Raw genomic sequence first — 14,308 nt, 5'->3', positions numbered from 1 at the left:
GTTGTTTTAAGAAAAGAAATATAAAGTAATGATGAAGATACTCTGTTATTTCTAAATAGCTAAATGTGCACTGGGTTGCAATATAATAATATAATATACTTAGCTAAATATATATTAGCTAAATATAATAAACTTAGCTAAAGTTTAGCATGGGATTATTGAAAGCTGTTGATCTGGTTGACTTCAACTGTTTTCTAGCAAGCTTCAAAACCGAAAGTACCTCCAAAATCTGAAAAAGAAAATGATCCCTTGCGAACACCTGAAGCTTTGCCAGAAGAAAAGAAGATTGAATATAGATTGTTAAAGGAAGAGATTGCCAAGTAAGTAGCATTTTATGTAATTAGCTTTAAAGATACGTGCTCTTTTAATACTTAACTTTAGTCTTTATATACCGTATTGGTATTAGGCAATGAGTGATGCTGGTTTTTATCCAAGCTGCAGAGTTAATATTTTTATAATTCACAGGAGGGGGAGCCAGATGATCGATCATTTATAGGCTTGAATACAGTGGTGCACTGAGATAAAAACAGCTTAGAAAAGGATTAAAGCTGCTATAAAGGAGAACTACACTTTTTTATACTTTATATAATTTTATTTGTCAATTATACCTTAGTAAAGTTGAAAAAATAGTAGAATCAGTAGTAGATTCCTGTTGTAGTTTTAGTAATTGTTGGGAGGATGTTACATTAGTCTCAGGTGTATAACATTGTGATTTGACATTTCTCTACCTAGGCTATTGTATATTGTCAACTTTGAATGCCAGCTTGGTTATTATTAGTCAATATGATTAATATTTTTACTTTATTTTATGAAATAGAACACATCTTTATCAAAGATAAGTAATTTTAGTTTATTTTTTGGTGTAATTCATCTACTTCTATTGATTATTTTAGTCGAGAGAAGCAGCGTTTAATTAAATCAGATCATCTGAAGACAAGTTCATCATCCCCAGCAAACTCTGATGTAGAAATTGATGGGATTGGCAGAATAGCAATGGTTACTAAGCAGGTTACAGATGCAGAAGCGAAACTTAAAAAACATAGGTGAGCCTCTTTATCTGATTAAGTACTGGCATATATTTAAATGTTCCTATATTTGAATGATATATTTTTACAGTTAATGTCAATAATAACTATGTTGTATAATTACAGATTCTTTTATACTTGGCAAAACCATAGAAAGCTATCATTTTGTTGAATAATACATTTACATAAAGTAATAGTATTAATGTTTAAATAAAAATATCAAGATTTCAGAGGAGATTTTTTTCCCTTTAGATAAATACATGGCTTATTCATTGCTAAAAACATTTGTGAAACTCCTTGTTTTGGAATTTTCCTTAAAACTTTGACATCTTTTTGAAATAACTTCATTAGAACCATATTGTTGAAGGTGGGCTCAGTTGGAAATAATCATTACCAAGTCTGTTCAGTAAGACACATAGTCAAATACGGTGTTACTATAAATGTGTGTGAATATTAAGTTACAATCCTAAACTTACGTGTTTTGTGAAATTACTATGTTCGAGTAGTGTTGCAAAATTTTGAAAATGCGTAACTTCATAAGATGGACATGAGTCATAGAATTCATTTTAATTCATTAGCATATTTGGGGAAGTTATTTTATTGAGGTATAATTGACATATAATATTATATTAGTTTCAGGTGTATATCATGAAATGATCACCACATTAAGTTTAGTTAACATCTGTCCCCATATATAGTTGCAGATTTTTGTAATAGTCTTTGATGAGGACCATTAGCGTGTATTTGATAGAAATATTATGGCTATATATCTTTTTTGCTCCATATACCTTGAAATCAGTTGATGAAGAGCAAAATGGCTTTAGTTAACATCAACACTTGTGAGTTTTGTTCTGCTAGTCCTCCTGTAGGTTTACACATGTAAGGGGAGGTTCTGTGCAAAGATGGTTAGACTTTCCCTATTCTGTTTTTAATAACTGACTGACTAACCGATTCTTAAACTTCAAAGATTAATAGTAAAAAATGATTACAGGGATGGATTAATTCTTAATGTTAAAAGTCATTAACGGTGTATAAATAATGGTTTTTAAAACAAGCTTCAGAAGTTAATCCACTCATAGTTAATTAGTGAAGGGGAAAAGGTAGAATTTACAACCACCTTGGTACTCTTTATTTTTTTAAATCATAAAAAAGAATGTAATTTGGAGTGTTTTGACAAGGCACCACACACAAATCCCTCAAGGAGAGGTATTAAGGCAATAGGGACTATGTAAATTTTTATAAGTAAACGAAAGTATGTTCTGTTCCTTATTTCTTTTATTACTTATTTTAAAGTTTATTTCGTGAGAGAGAGAGAGTGTGCGCACACATGAGAGCACACATGGGGAAGGGGCAGGGAGAGAGAATCCCAAGCAGGCTCCATGCTGTCAGGCTGTCAGCGCAGAACCAGATGCGGGGCTCAATGTCAGGACCATGAGCTCACGACCTAAGCTGAAACCAAGAGTTGACGCTTAACTGACTGAGCCACCCAGCTAGCTGCCCCTGTTCTTTATTTTTGAATAAGACATTGGAGATTAAGTATTTTGAATATTTGTCTTTGTGCTAACTACCATATTTTAATTACAATTAAAATATGCCATTATTTTGTGCACTAAGAAAGAAAACCTGCTGCTAGCCAAACTATGATATATAATAATGTTAAGACACACCCTGATATTAGAGATATGAAAAGTATTCTTCATAAATGAAATGCTGCGGTGACTGTAAATCTCCAAAATTATCAATGAGAAATGGTATTGTGTATGTTTTAAAAAAGATTAAAATAAATTTCATTTAGATTCTATTTGTTAACTTCGATAAAAAGTGAAAAGGTTTTAATATTTATTTATTTAAAGTTTATTAGAGAGAGAGCAGGGGAGGGACAGAGAGAGAGGGAGAGAGAATCTCTAGTAGGCTTCACACTGTCAGCATGGAGTCCGCTGTGGGGCTTGATCCCATGAACCATGAGATCATCACCGAGCTGAAATCAAGAGTTGGGTGCTTAGCCAACTGAGCTACCTAGGTGCCCCAGAAAGTGAAAAGGTTTTAAAAAATTCTTTTATTTCTACTCCCCATTCTATCACATAGTCTCTGCCTCTGTGATTCATTTTAGATGACAATTGTTGTGACTGTTGAAATATATCTCCTGGGGGGGCGCCTGGGTGGCTCAGTTGGTTGAGCGGCCAGCTTCGGCTCAGGTCACGATCTCACGGTCCGTGAGTTCGAGCCCCGCGTCGGGCTCTGTGCTGACAGCTCGGAGCCTGGAGCCTGTTTCCGATTCTGTGTCTCCCTCTCTCTGACCCTCCCCTGTTCATGCTGTCTCTGTCTCAAAAATAAATAAAGGTTAAAAAAAAATTAAAAAAAAAAATAAAAAAGAAATATATCTCCTGGGCAAGGTCTTTCATTTTTTTAATTTTATGGTCTACCATAATATTCAGTAGTTGAGAAAATTAAAATCTGTATTTATTTGTTTATTAATTTATTTGTTTTGTTTTTATTCACAGTTCCAATCTTTACATCTGTATATTGTTTAAAAATTTAGACTTCCTGTCCCCTTGCTTGCCTAGCTTTAAATAAAATAGGTTAGAGATTTGTAAGTGTGCTTGATTATATTAGATGTTTATTTGTGTATATATTAAGAGCATTATAAATGAAGCCAAACATAGCAATTTTCTGTCTTAAGTTCTCATTTTTCAGGAATCCTATAGGGTCAGATTCAGTCACATTTACTAGTAATAGTTTTTCAGCTGTAATTCACTTTACTCAAACTTAGTGATATTGACCTGTAGTTGCTTTCATTAAATGTAATCGTGTTTATTTGAATATGTGTGTGAATATGAAAACATTAATCCTTTTAAATTTTCATCTGTATTGATATATTTTTTAAAATGAGCTACTGCTTTGGAAATATTTTATTCTGATGGTATTCATCCACTAGTTGAGAAAAAAATTTTATTTCCCAATTAGGATTCTCTTGATGAAAGATGAGTCTGTTTTAAAGAATCTAGTACAACAAGAAGCTAAGAAGAAAGAATCTGTTCGAAATGCTGAAACAAAGATTACAAAACTTACAGAACAGCTTCAGGCAACAGAGAAAATTCTCAGTGTCAACAGAATGTTTTTGAAGAAGCTTCAGGAACAAGTAATGTTCTTTTTTTAAATGAAGATATTGTAGTCTCACATTCCTACTCATTTTTATGGGCTAAGTTTTTTTATAAAACAAAACCATAAACCAAAGCCATCAAAATGTGTAACCAATATATTATCTTCCATTGAGACATAATTTTGGAATATTTTTATTTTCAGTTGAATATTCTAAAACTGCTGTATTTAAGGAGAAGGTATGTCCTCTTTTAAGATTTACATTTACATTTTCAGAATTATCCTATATTTTCAGATTCACAAAGTTCAACAACGTGTTACAATTAAGAAAGCTTTGACTCTAAAGTACGGAGAGGAGCTTGCTCGGGCAAAGGCAGTGGCTAGTAAAGAAATAGGAAAACGTAAACTGGAACAAGATCGCCTTGGAGTAAGTTTATAGGAATATTTTATTTTTGGAAAGGAGAAAGTTTTATGATACTTTTAAGGGTAAGAGATATATAAAATAACACGTTTTTTCCTGCATATTCTGAAAGATTAAAGCTTTGTTTTTAAATGACATCCATATTTTTGGAAACTTAATTTTTTAGTTATTTCATCTTTTTGTTTTATTTTTCATAGATTATTGATTAACTGGCATAACTGTTGGGGACTTCTATAAAACTGTTTTATTCTCATCAGTGATTTAGTTTTATATTGTTGGCATTGTATTGTAGGATAACACCAACCAAAAATTGTTTATGAAATCATAGTGATGTAAAATATGTATACTATGTTTCCCCCCAGCCAAACAAAATGATGAGACTGGACAATTCTCCAATATCAAGTCCAAGAAAGCATTCAGCAGAACTAATTGCTATGGAAAAAAGACGATTACAAAAACTAGAATATGAGTATGCCCTGAAAATTCAGAAACTAAAAGAAGCCCGGGCCCTTAAAGCAAAGGAACAACAAAATATTGCTCCAGTTGTGGAGGAGGAACCTGAATTTTCTTTACCCCAACCATCACTTCATGATCTGACTCAAGATAAATTAAGTCTGGACACTGAGGAAAATGATGTTGATGATGAGATTTTGTCTGGTTCAAACAGAGAACGAAGAAGATCGTTCTTAGAGTCTAATTCTTTTACTAAACCTAACCTTAAGCACACTGATACACCTAACAAAGAATGCATAAACAAACCTGCTAAGAATACGGTAGAAAAACCAGAACTTTTTCTAGGGTTAAAAATTGGTGAATTACAAAAATTATATTCAAAAGCTGACAGCTTAAAACAACTGATTTTAAAAACCACCACAGGCATTGCAGAAAAGACCTTGCATGGTCAGGTAACTGAACATTTCATATTCCGTATAAAATCTGGGATTCACCCTAGGCTTATTTACTTTATGTAATTATTGTTTTCTTTTGTAGGAGATTTCTGTGGATGTGGATTTTGTGACAGCACAGAGTAAAACAACAGAAGTGAAGCCATGTCCTTTTAGACCCTATCATAGTCCTCTTCTAGTTTTTAAGTCGTACAGGTATAAAAGAAAGATTCAATAAACTTGAATTTCAGGACTGTTCCTTGATCTTAATGATAGTATAACCTTGGATGTTTAACAATAATGAAAAAATAATTGCATTTTGGTGACTGAAAAATGAACTTGTCCTTTTAGGGAAAATAAAATTGTCTTGTTGTCAGATGTGAACCATATTAGGAAGTAAAGTTTAGCTCATAGTGGGTTTATTCTTACCAAATCCTTATTTCTGGCTATTGGGGAATTGTGGAGAATTCTGGATTACTGTCTATTAGGGATTTTAGGAAAAATAACTGGAATCGAATGAGAATTAAAAAAAAAATTTTAATGTTTATTTTGAGAGAGAGAGCATGAATGAGCGAGCAGGAGAGGGGCAGAGAGGGAGAAGAGAATCCCAAGCAGGTTACCTGTGTCAGCACAGAGCCCAACGCAAGGCTCGATCTCATGAACCATGAGATCATGACCTGAGCTGAAATCAAGAACCTGACGCTTAACTAAGTCTCCCAGGCGCCACAAGAATTTTTTAATTTTAAGAAGAATTTTATCATTACTCTAAGGAATGTACTGGCTAGTGTTTATAAAATTGATTTAGACATTCTCAGGTGATTAGCTTTGTGGATGTCTTTTTTAAAGCCTTCTGGACTTTGTGAGACTAAATGGGTAGGATTTAATTATAAAATCGTAAAGCACCTATTGGGTAGTACAGACACTAGTTATAACCCTGGTTATTTTGTTGGCTGCACAAGAAATGCCAATTGTACAAGAAATGCCCATATGATATACTGTTTTATTATATGATAAGATACTAGGTTTAAATACAAGGATTTTTGTTGTTTTCTATTTCAGATCTTTTGTGTTTTAGGTATAAAAGTAGTTGTCTCTGTTAGTTGATACTCTGGTTTTTTCGAGTTCATTTTGGTATTAAGTTATTAGATAAATAGTAAGCTCAAAGCATAGAAATTTTAATGGAGAAAAATGAAAAATTTCTTAATTTTATAGGGATTGTTTGTGGAGTATAATGTGCCTGTCTACCTTTCTCCTCCTTAGATTTAGTCCATACTATCGAACCAAGGAAAAACTTCCCTTAAGCTCAGTATCATACAGTAATATGATTGAACCCGATCAGTGTTTCTGCCGTTTTGATTTAACAGGAACATGTAATGATGATGATTGTCAGTGGTGAGTAGTTTTTATTTGTGAATATTTTATAATTTAAAAGGGTCTTGGTTATTTAGCTTTGATATGTACATAATTCTCTTTTCTGTGTTGTTATTTTATTTTAGGCAGCATACACAAGACTATACGCTTAGCCGAAAACAGCTATTCCAGGACATTCTGTCATATAATCTGTCTTTGATTGGTTGTTCAGAGACAAGCACTGATGAAGAAATTGCTGCTGCAGCAGGTACTTAAAGACCTCTTGTTGTGAAAACTTGAATTTAGGCAATTAAAAATTGTATGTTTACTTATTGGCATCTTTAAGTAGTTGTAATAATTCAGTACATTCATCTGTGGCATTTTATCCAGATTTGCTTTTATATAGTAGTCCCTAGCCACATGTTGCTATTCAAATATAAGTTAATTAAAATTTCTTCCTTAGTTGCACTAGCCACATTTCAAGTGCTTCATAGTTGCTTTTGATCTCAGCCGTAAGTGCTTACCAATAGGATAGTGTAGATACAAGACATTTCCATTGTTGTGGAAAGTTCTTTGGAAAGAGCTCATCTAAATAAATAGTTCAGTTTATTTAGAAGAATATATTAACATACTCGTTTAGCAGTTTTATTAATGATTTTAAAAGACTCCTATTTTTATTATTCTAAAAAATAGAGAAGGGATGGAAATTAAGATGAATGTGGTTTCATATTTTACAAAGAAATAAAAAGGACTTTATACACTCTGATACTATAGAAAGTGTAGATTACTGTCACACATTGTGAGTAAATACTGTTAAGATTTTCTCCAGATTTATTGCCAAATTTTAAACCTTAAAGTACAAGTTTTCTGGAAATAAAGGAATTGGTGTTTATTAAATTTAGTATTAATCACAACCCAGAGTGATTGTAAAGTCACTGAATCTGTGTGATCATTCTCAATTTGGCACTTTAATTTTTACTTGTTTAGTTTGTTTCAGGAAATACTTTTTTTTTTTTTTTAAGTCCAAATTGGGTGCATGATGTGGTAGGATTTGCCATAGTAATTAAGGTAGTGGAGTCCTTGTCCTCTGGGAGGCATATATGTTTTTGACTAATAACATATACTTTCTTTTAATTTTTAGATTACTCTTCACTTTATACTCTTTAATTAGCCTTGTCTCTGTAATCCATGGTTTTATGCTTTTTATGAAGACAGCATTCTTCTAATTTCAGAAAAATACGTTGAAAAACTTTTTGGAGTAAATAAAGATCGAATGTCCATGGACCAGATGGCTGTGCTCCTTGTTAGCAATATCAATGAAAGTAAAGGCCATAGTGAGTATCTCTCTCTCTGTCTCACACACACATACCCACAAAAGGACCTTAGAGTTTCTTTATGATAGCAAATTTTTTGGCACTATGTTCTAAAAAAATACACATATATTTATATATATATATATATATATATATATATATATATATATATATATGACATGCTTACAGAGTAGAATAAATGTTTCTTCCTATTGGGCAGAAAATATATATATGTGTGTGTCATTTCTGACTAACAGAATAAATTTAGCTTTTTTTGAGTATTGTGTGGATAGCTTTAAAAACTAAGAAATCTGTCTACTTTAGCACCTCCATTTACAACCTACAAAGATAAAAGAAAATGGAAGCCAAAATTTTGGAGAAAACCTATTTCAGAGAATAGCTTCAGTAGTGATGAGGAACAGTCTACAGGACCAATTAAGTATGGTAAGAAGTAATTTAAGATCCTGAATCATTAAATTGTGGTGTTCATCTTTGTCTAACGCTTTACTAATTTTTTGGTGTAGCTACGGGCTTAGTTTTTTGTTTTTTGTTTTTTGTTTTTTTTCTATTTTTTTAAAACAGTGATACCATTTGGCCTTTAATGCATGTAGTTCTTCATTGTGTAGGATTGCCCCTTGTATTCATGACCCCTGCCCAGTAAATACAGGGATCACTCTTTAGTAAATGTGATGGTTTCAACCTACTTGAGCAAGGGAGAGGCGAGCAGTGCTGCTCCCACTTGAGAACTACTGCCTGGGTGTCCTTGAGGGTAAGGGTAGTATTTTTTTTGTCTTTGAGTCTGCTTGTTGACATGCAGTAGGCTTCCAGAACAAATAAACGAACAAACAAGGTAAATATGAATGAGTAGTGTATTGTCAGGTATATCTTATGTTATCTTAACTCTGCTTTATTTACTAATTTTTTTAAAGTTTGTAATTTGGGGCGCCTGGGTGGCTCAGTCAGTTGAGCATCCGACCTCGGCTCAGGTCATGATCTCACAGTTTGTGGGTTCGAGCCCCGCATCAGGCTCTGTGCTGACAGCTTGCTCAGAGCCTGCAGCCTGCTTCAGATTCTGTGTCTCCTTCTCCTCTCTCTGCCCCTCTTATGTTCATGTTCTGTCTCTTTCTTTCTCTCAAAAATAAATAAAAGTTAAAAAAATAAATAAAAATAAAGTTTGCATAATCTGTTTACTATTTTTGGATTAGCAGATATCTAATGGATATATGCTTTCATGTGCTTATTTACATTAATACTTTTTCTCTAAATGTAGTGGGATAATTTTATCTTCATAAATTATAACTTTTTTTTTCTTTTCTAATTTAGTAAATGTGAATTATCAGGTGATGCCACTTACCCTTCAAGTAGGGAGACCATACTTCTGGTTTGTCCAGCAGAATCCTAGTTTATACCTGTTATTCTGGTATAGTTTTTAATAACATCCCTTTCACTTTTAGAAGGGTCCTAGTATATGACCATTCTATCTTAAAGCTATGAGCTACTGCATATATTTCGAATATTTAGATTTTTAGATTATTTTAAAGTTGAGGCCAATTGTTTTCTCTTCGTCTGTGGATAAAAGAAAGTGTGAAGCTAATGATACTTTTCTTTCCAGCCTTCCAGCCAGAGAACCGAATAAATGTTCCAGCTTTGGATACAGTTGTCACTCCAGATGATGTCAGATACTTTACAAATGAGACTGATGACATTGCTAATTTAGAAGCAAGTGTGCTTGAAAATCCATCTCATGTACAGCTTTGGCTCAAGCTTGCATACAAGTATTTGAATCAGAATGAGGGGTAGGTCCACTTCTGATCTTTGTGTCAACTGTTGCACATTTATATTTTTATGTTTGAAGTGTATTTTATCTGTGGTAATCACATTTACATCATGGAATCAATGAGGTCTTTGTTTTTTGACAAAACCAGAAGCAGTGTATTGTTTAAAAGCTGTTAGAAAAAGTTTAAGGTTAGATCTTGAGTTGTGTGTGTGGCTTAGTGTGTGGGTAATAAATTAGCCACAGTTTTTAACTCCAGTAGGCTCTTATTTCAAAGCAGGATTAGTTAAAACAGTATATTCTGAGTGGTGCAAGGATTATTGTTTTGTTTTGTTTTAAAGTTAGGCACGTAGTGATAGTCTCTTAAAATTATGGTAAAATCACAATGGAACAAATTAAGTTTTATGTTAGTTTTTAATTTAGAGATTTAAAGCTTGTCTAGGAATATCTAAATTCTGATGAATTGGCTTTTTTTCTGTGGGTGGTGTTACATGTATTCAAATAAGGTAAATAGTAATTTTTCTCATAAACCTGTTGCGTTTTCTAACTCCAACTTTTTGATACTATTAATAGGAGTAATCTTTTATTATCAGGAATAGTCTTTTATTACTATACTTGAAAATTTATAATTCAGTTTTTGAAAGCTATTTTGAATGTCAGAAAACTTGGTATAAAAGCTTTGTTAGTAAGGCAGCACTGAGGGATGCTAATATATCACACATACCTGAATATGGTGCTTGTTTAACTTGCCTTGTGTGTCATTTCCATGTTACTGGGGTAAGTTACAGTGTTTTCTTTTCTGACTCATTTACTGAGTGAAGGCCAAAAGAACTGTACATTATTTTATGAATAGGATCATGAGACAGTTATCTTCTTCAAGAGATAGCAAGCCCTTGACCGTTGAAAAGAACTGTTACATTGAAAGCTTTGATATTTTGTGCTGGCAGTAGCTGGCCTTGAGGGGGAATTGTTTAACTTTTCCCATTCCCAGACCAGAGTAACTCATAAAAGGTATTGCTAAATATAGACATAAAGTACATTTGAAGTTGATAATCTAAGGGTTTTATAACAGTGGGGTTTTTTGTTTGTTTGGTTTTTTTTTTTTTTTTTTTTTTTGGTAAATGCTCATTGAACATCCACTTAAAAAGGAATTGTTAGGTTTGTGGGAAATCAGGACCTTTTTTTTTTGACTGAGGTGATTTAAAATCCTAATCTACCTCCCTTTGTCATAGGTCTTTCTAGCTTCTTGGTAGGTTCCAATAGAAAATGGAACTTTAGGGGCACCTGGGTGGCTCCGTTGGTTAAGTATCCGACTTAGGTCAAGTCATGATCTCATAGTTTGTGGGTTTGAGCCCCGCATTGGGCTCTGTGCTGACAGTGTGGAGTTTGGAGCCTGCTTCGGATTCTGTGTCTTCCTTTCTCTCTGCCCCTCCCCTGCTCGTGCTGCCTCACTCTCTCTCAAAAATAAATAGACATTAAAAAAAATTTTTCTTTTTAAATGAAACTTTAAAGTTGACTCATTAGATCAGCCTGATTTAAGAGTATCTTGAAGTATTTTTTAAAAAAGATGTTCCTGGTTTTTTTCTTTTATGTAGGCTATGTTCAGAGTCCTTGGATTCTGCTTTAAATGTTCTGGCTCGAGCTTTGGAAAACAACAAAGACAATCCAGAAATTTGGTGCCATTACCTCAGATTGTTCTCAAAAAGAGGAACCAAGGAAGAAGTGCAGGAAATGTGTGAAACAGCTGTTGAATATGCTCCTGACTATCAAAGTTTTTGGACTGTGAGTAGAATAGATAGCATAGTGTATGTGTAGGTGTTATTATAATTCTTTGGATCATTTTAAATATTGATGCATAGCTTAATAAAGTCATATGCTTTATCTGCAGGTAGATATAATGACTTTTCAGTGTCCTATAACTTCAAAACCACTCATGGGTCAGGACTAAATTTAAAATAAGAAGATAATATGTAGTGAAGGGGTAAATTTTCTTGTTAACTTTATTGGTAAGGAAAAAACATAAACGGTTTAAAACATTTTACACTTACCTATTCATTGGCAGTTTTGGTTTGGGCAACGTGAATTTTTTTGTAAAGCACCTGAAAAAATATTTTTTTAATTTACTGTGTTCATGTAACATTTTTATGAATGTCAGGAAACATTTTGGTCTTTTTATTATCTATCCTCATTACTTAAGGAAATAATCTTAATCTGTAAATTCATACTAATACTGAACTTTACCATGATACAGAGATTTGGTGAAAAAATGAGTCCTTTATTCTCTGAGACAATGGGATGTTTCCTACCCATGCTTAAACTTAAAATTATAATTAATCCACTTGTAGAATGAATATTTATTAATATCTGAACTTTTATCAGCTGAACTCAGCAACCATAAGTTTTAGCTAAACTTTTAGATAAATCTATTACCGTGAGATCTGTCATTTATTTGCTAACTGAAATTCAGAACAGAGAGATTTGGATAACATGCTATCCCTTAATGAATGAACTTGCCACTCTCTCCTAACTCAGGTACCAGATAGGTTTGGACAGTGAAAGATGCTTGATTTTTGACCTGGAGCTTGTGCCAAAGTTAATGCTATTGATCGCCATAAGATTTTATAGGGTGTGAAGTTTTTTCCTTAAAGTTGTTTGGTCTTTAAGGGGTCTTTTAATTTCTTAGGGCTTTTTAATTATTTTGCTACATATATCTAATATGAATGCTGTTCTCAGAATTTGTGTACAATATTTATGTACAAAATTTGTGCTCATACCTGAGCAATGTAAATAGTACTTGACCAGCAACCTGAAATTTCGTAAATTTGTCATGGTCTTGCTGCCATTACTTTGTTGATTCAAGGAAGGGAAAGATGAATTTGCTTCAGTGGTAATTCTAAGTACATCTGTATTATTTTAGTTTTCATTTGGTTCTACACTCCAACTTGTAGAATGGGAAATCTAGGATATGGTACTGGAAGATGGTTTTGTTTTTGTTTTTGTTTTTGTTTTTGTTTTTAAGTAAGCTCTGTGCCTAACATGGGGCTTGAATTCAAAACCCCGAGATCACCCGTTGCCTGCTGTACTGACTGAGCCAGACAGGTGCCCCAGGAAGATGGGTTTACACGTATTTATAATTATCCTTTTTGCAGAAATTGAAGATTTAATATGACATTTAATGAACTGTGGAAAATCTGTAGCTTTACAGTTTATTTTTATGAAGCAGGATTAATTATATGAAACCCCTTTGGGCAGTTTCTGCACCTAGAAAGCACCTTTGAAGAAAAGGATTATGTATGTGAAAGAATGGTGGAGTTTCTGATGGGAGCAGCCAAGCGGGAAGCATCAGATATTCTGTCCTTTCAGCTCTTAGAGGCTCTCTTGTTTAGAGTTCAGCTGCACATATTTACTGGAAGGTGCCAGAGTGCACTTGCAGTTTTACAGGTAAACATTTATCATAGCATTTAATTACATTTTATAGAGAATTTTTTAAAGGTCTGAAACATTACAGATTAGCTGTTTAATAAGCACACAGGCTTTAGATTTGAATCCTTGTTTTGCCACTTATTATCAGTAAGTTGTATAGAGTTGGGTCAGTTTATGACTGTTTCCTCATTTGCTTAGTGGGGATAATGCCTTTTTAAGATTATTCATGAGGTTTAAATGAAGACGTATGTTAAGTACCCACCAGAATAAACTTCAGTATTCAGACAATAAGGAAAAAAAATTAGTCCATAGTGAAAATCTCCTATATGGGTATGGTGGGTCTTTTTGTTTGTTGTTTTACTGTTTTTGTCTTACTAGATTTTGAATGTCGAGACACTAAAAATGTACAGATAAATTGAATTTTTTTCAGTAATTAGCTTATAAATCTTAGCAGAGGAAAAATTATATTAATCTGTATTGACATTTCTAAAGAGTTTTTTCATTAAAAAAAAATCGGCAGCTGTCAAATTTTGACTTAGATATTTAAGAACCACTCCAAAGAAATACGACCCTTGTATTCTTCTTTGCCCTTACATTTGAATCTTACTAAGAATAGGAGTCATTATTTCTAAAAACACAGGCTATTTTTTCATTTTACCTAGAATGCACTGAAATCAGCTAATGGTGGAATAGTAGCTGAATACCTTAAAACAAGTGATCGATGCTTGGCATGGCTGGCCTACATACATCTTATTGAATTCAACGTTCTCCCTTCAAAATTTTACGATCCATCTAATGCCAATCCTTCAAGAATTGTCAACACAGAATCATTTGTAATGCCATGGCAAACAGTTCAAGATGTAAAGACTAATCCTGACATGTTGCTAGCAGTTTTCGAAGGTAAGTGCAAATGTTCATAAGTTATTTAGAACATCAACTTACCCCTTATTATGATTCTTCATAATTAATTGGAACAAATTTGTATCTACATATTTCAAGCTGTAGTTTAACACTTTAGT

General features: G+C 33.1%; 1 protein-coding gene across 1 annotated transcript in view; it reads left to right on the top strand.

Moving 5' to 3' along the window:
• The window catches only part of ZFC3H1 (zinc finger C3H1-type containing), a 55,161-nt gene that overhangs the window by 27,567 nt on the left and 13,286 nt on the right, over nt 1–14,308 (top strand). The window contains exons 11-24 of the mRNA XM_030323236.2: nt 199–320; nt 894–1,043; nt 3,990–4,164; nt 4,420–4,551; nt 4,908–5,450; nt 5,536–5,645; nt 6,690–6,821; nt 6,926–7,047; nt 8,012–8,113; nt 8,417–8,536; nt 9,705–9,888; nt 11,462–11,648; nt 13,119–13,307; nt 13,952–14,189. Of these exons, the coding sequence (XP_030179096.1) occupies nt 199–320; nt 894–1,043; nt 3,990–4,164; nt 4,420–4,551; nt 4,908–5,450; nt 5,536–5,645; nt 6,690–6,821; nt 6,926–7,047; nt 8,012–8,113; nt 8,417–8,536; nt 9,705–9,888; nt 11,462–11,648; nt 13,119–13,307; nt 13,952–14,189 (2,506 nt within the window). The remainder of the gene's footprint in view (nt 1–198; nt 321–893; nt 1,044–3,989; nt 4,165–4,419; nt 4,552–4,907; nt 5,451–5,535; nt 5,646–6,689; nt 6,822–6,925; nt 7,048–8,011; nt 8,114–8,416; nt 8,537–9,704; nt 9,889–11,461; nt 11,649–13,118; nt 13,308–13,951; nt 14,190–14,308) is intronic.

Source organism: Lynx canadensis, chromosome B4 (genome assembly GCF_007474595.2).
Source record: "Lynx canadensis isolate LIC74 chromosome B4, mLynCan4.pri.v2, whole genome shotgun sequence".
Classification (NCBI taxonomy): Eukaryota; Metazoa; Chordata; class Mammalia; order Carnivora; family Felidae; genus Lynx; species Lynx canadensis.
Note: the sequence above shows the minus strand (reverse complement) of the source record. Positions and strands in the feature narration are given on the sequence as shown.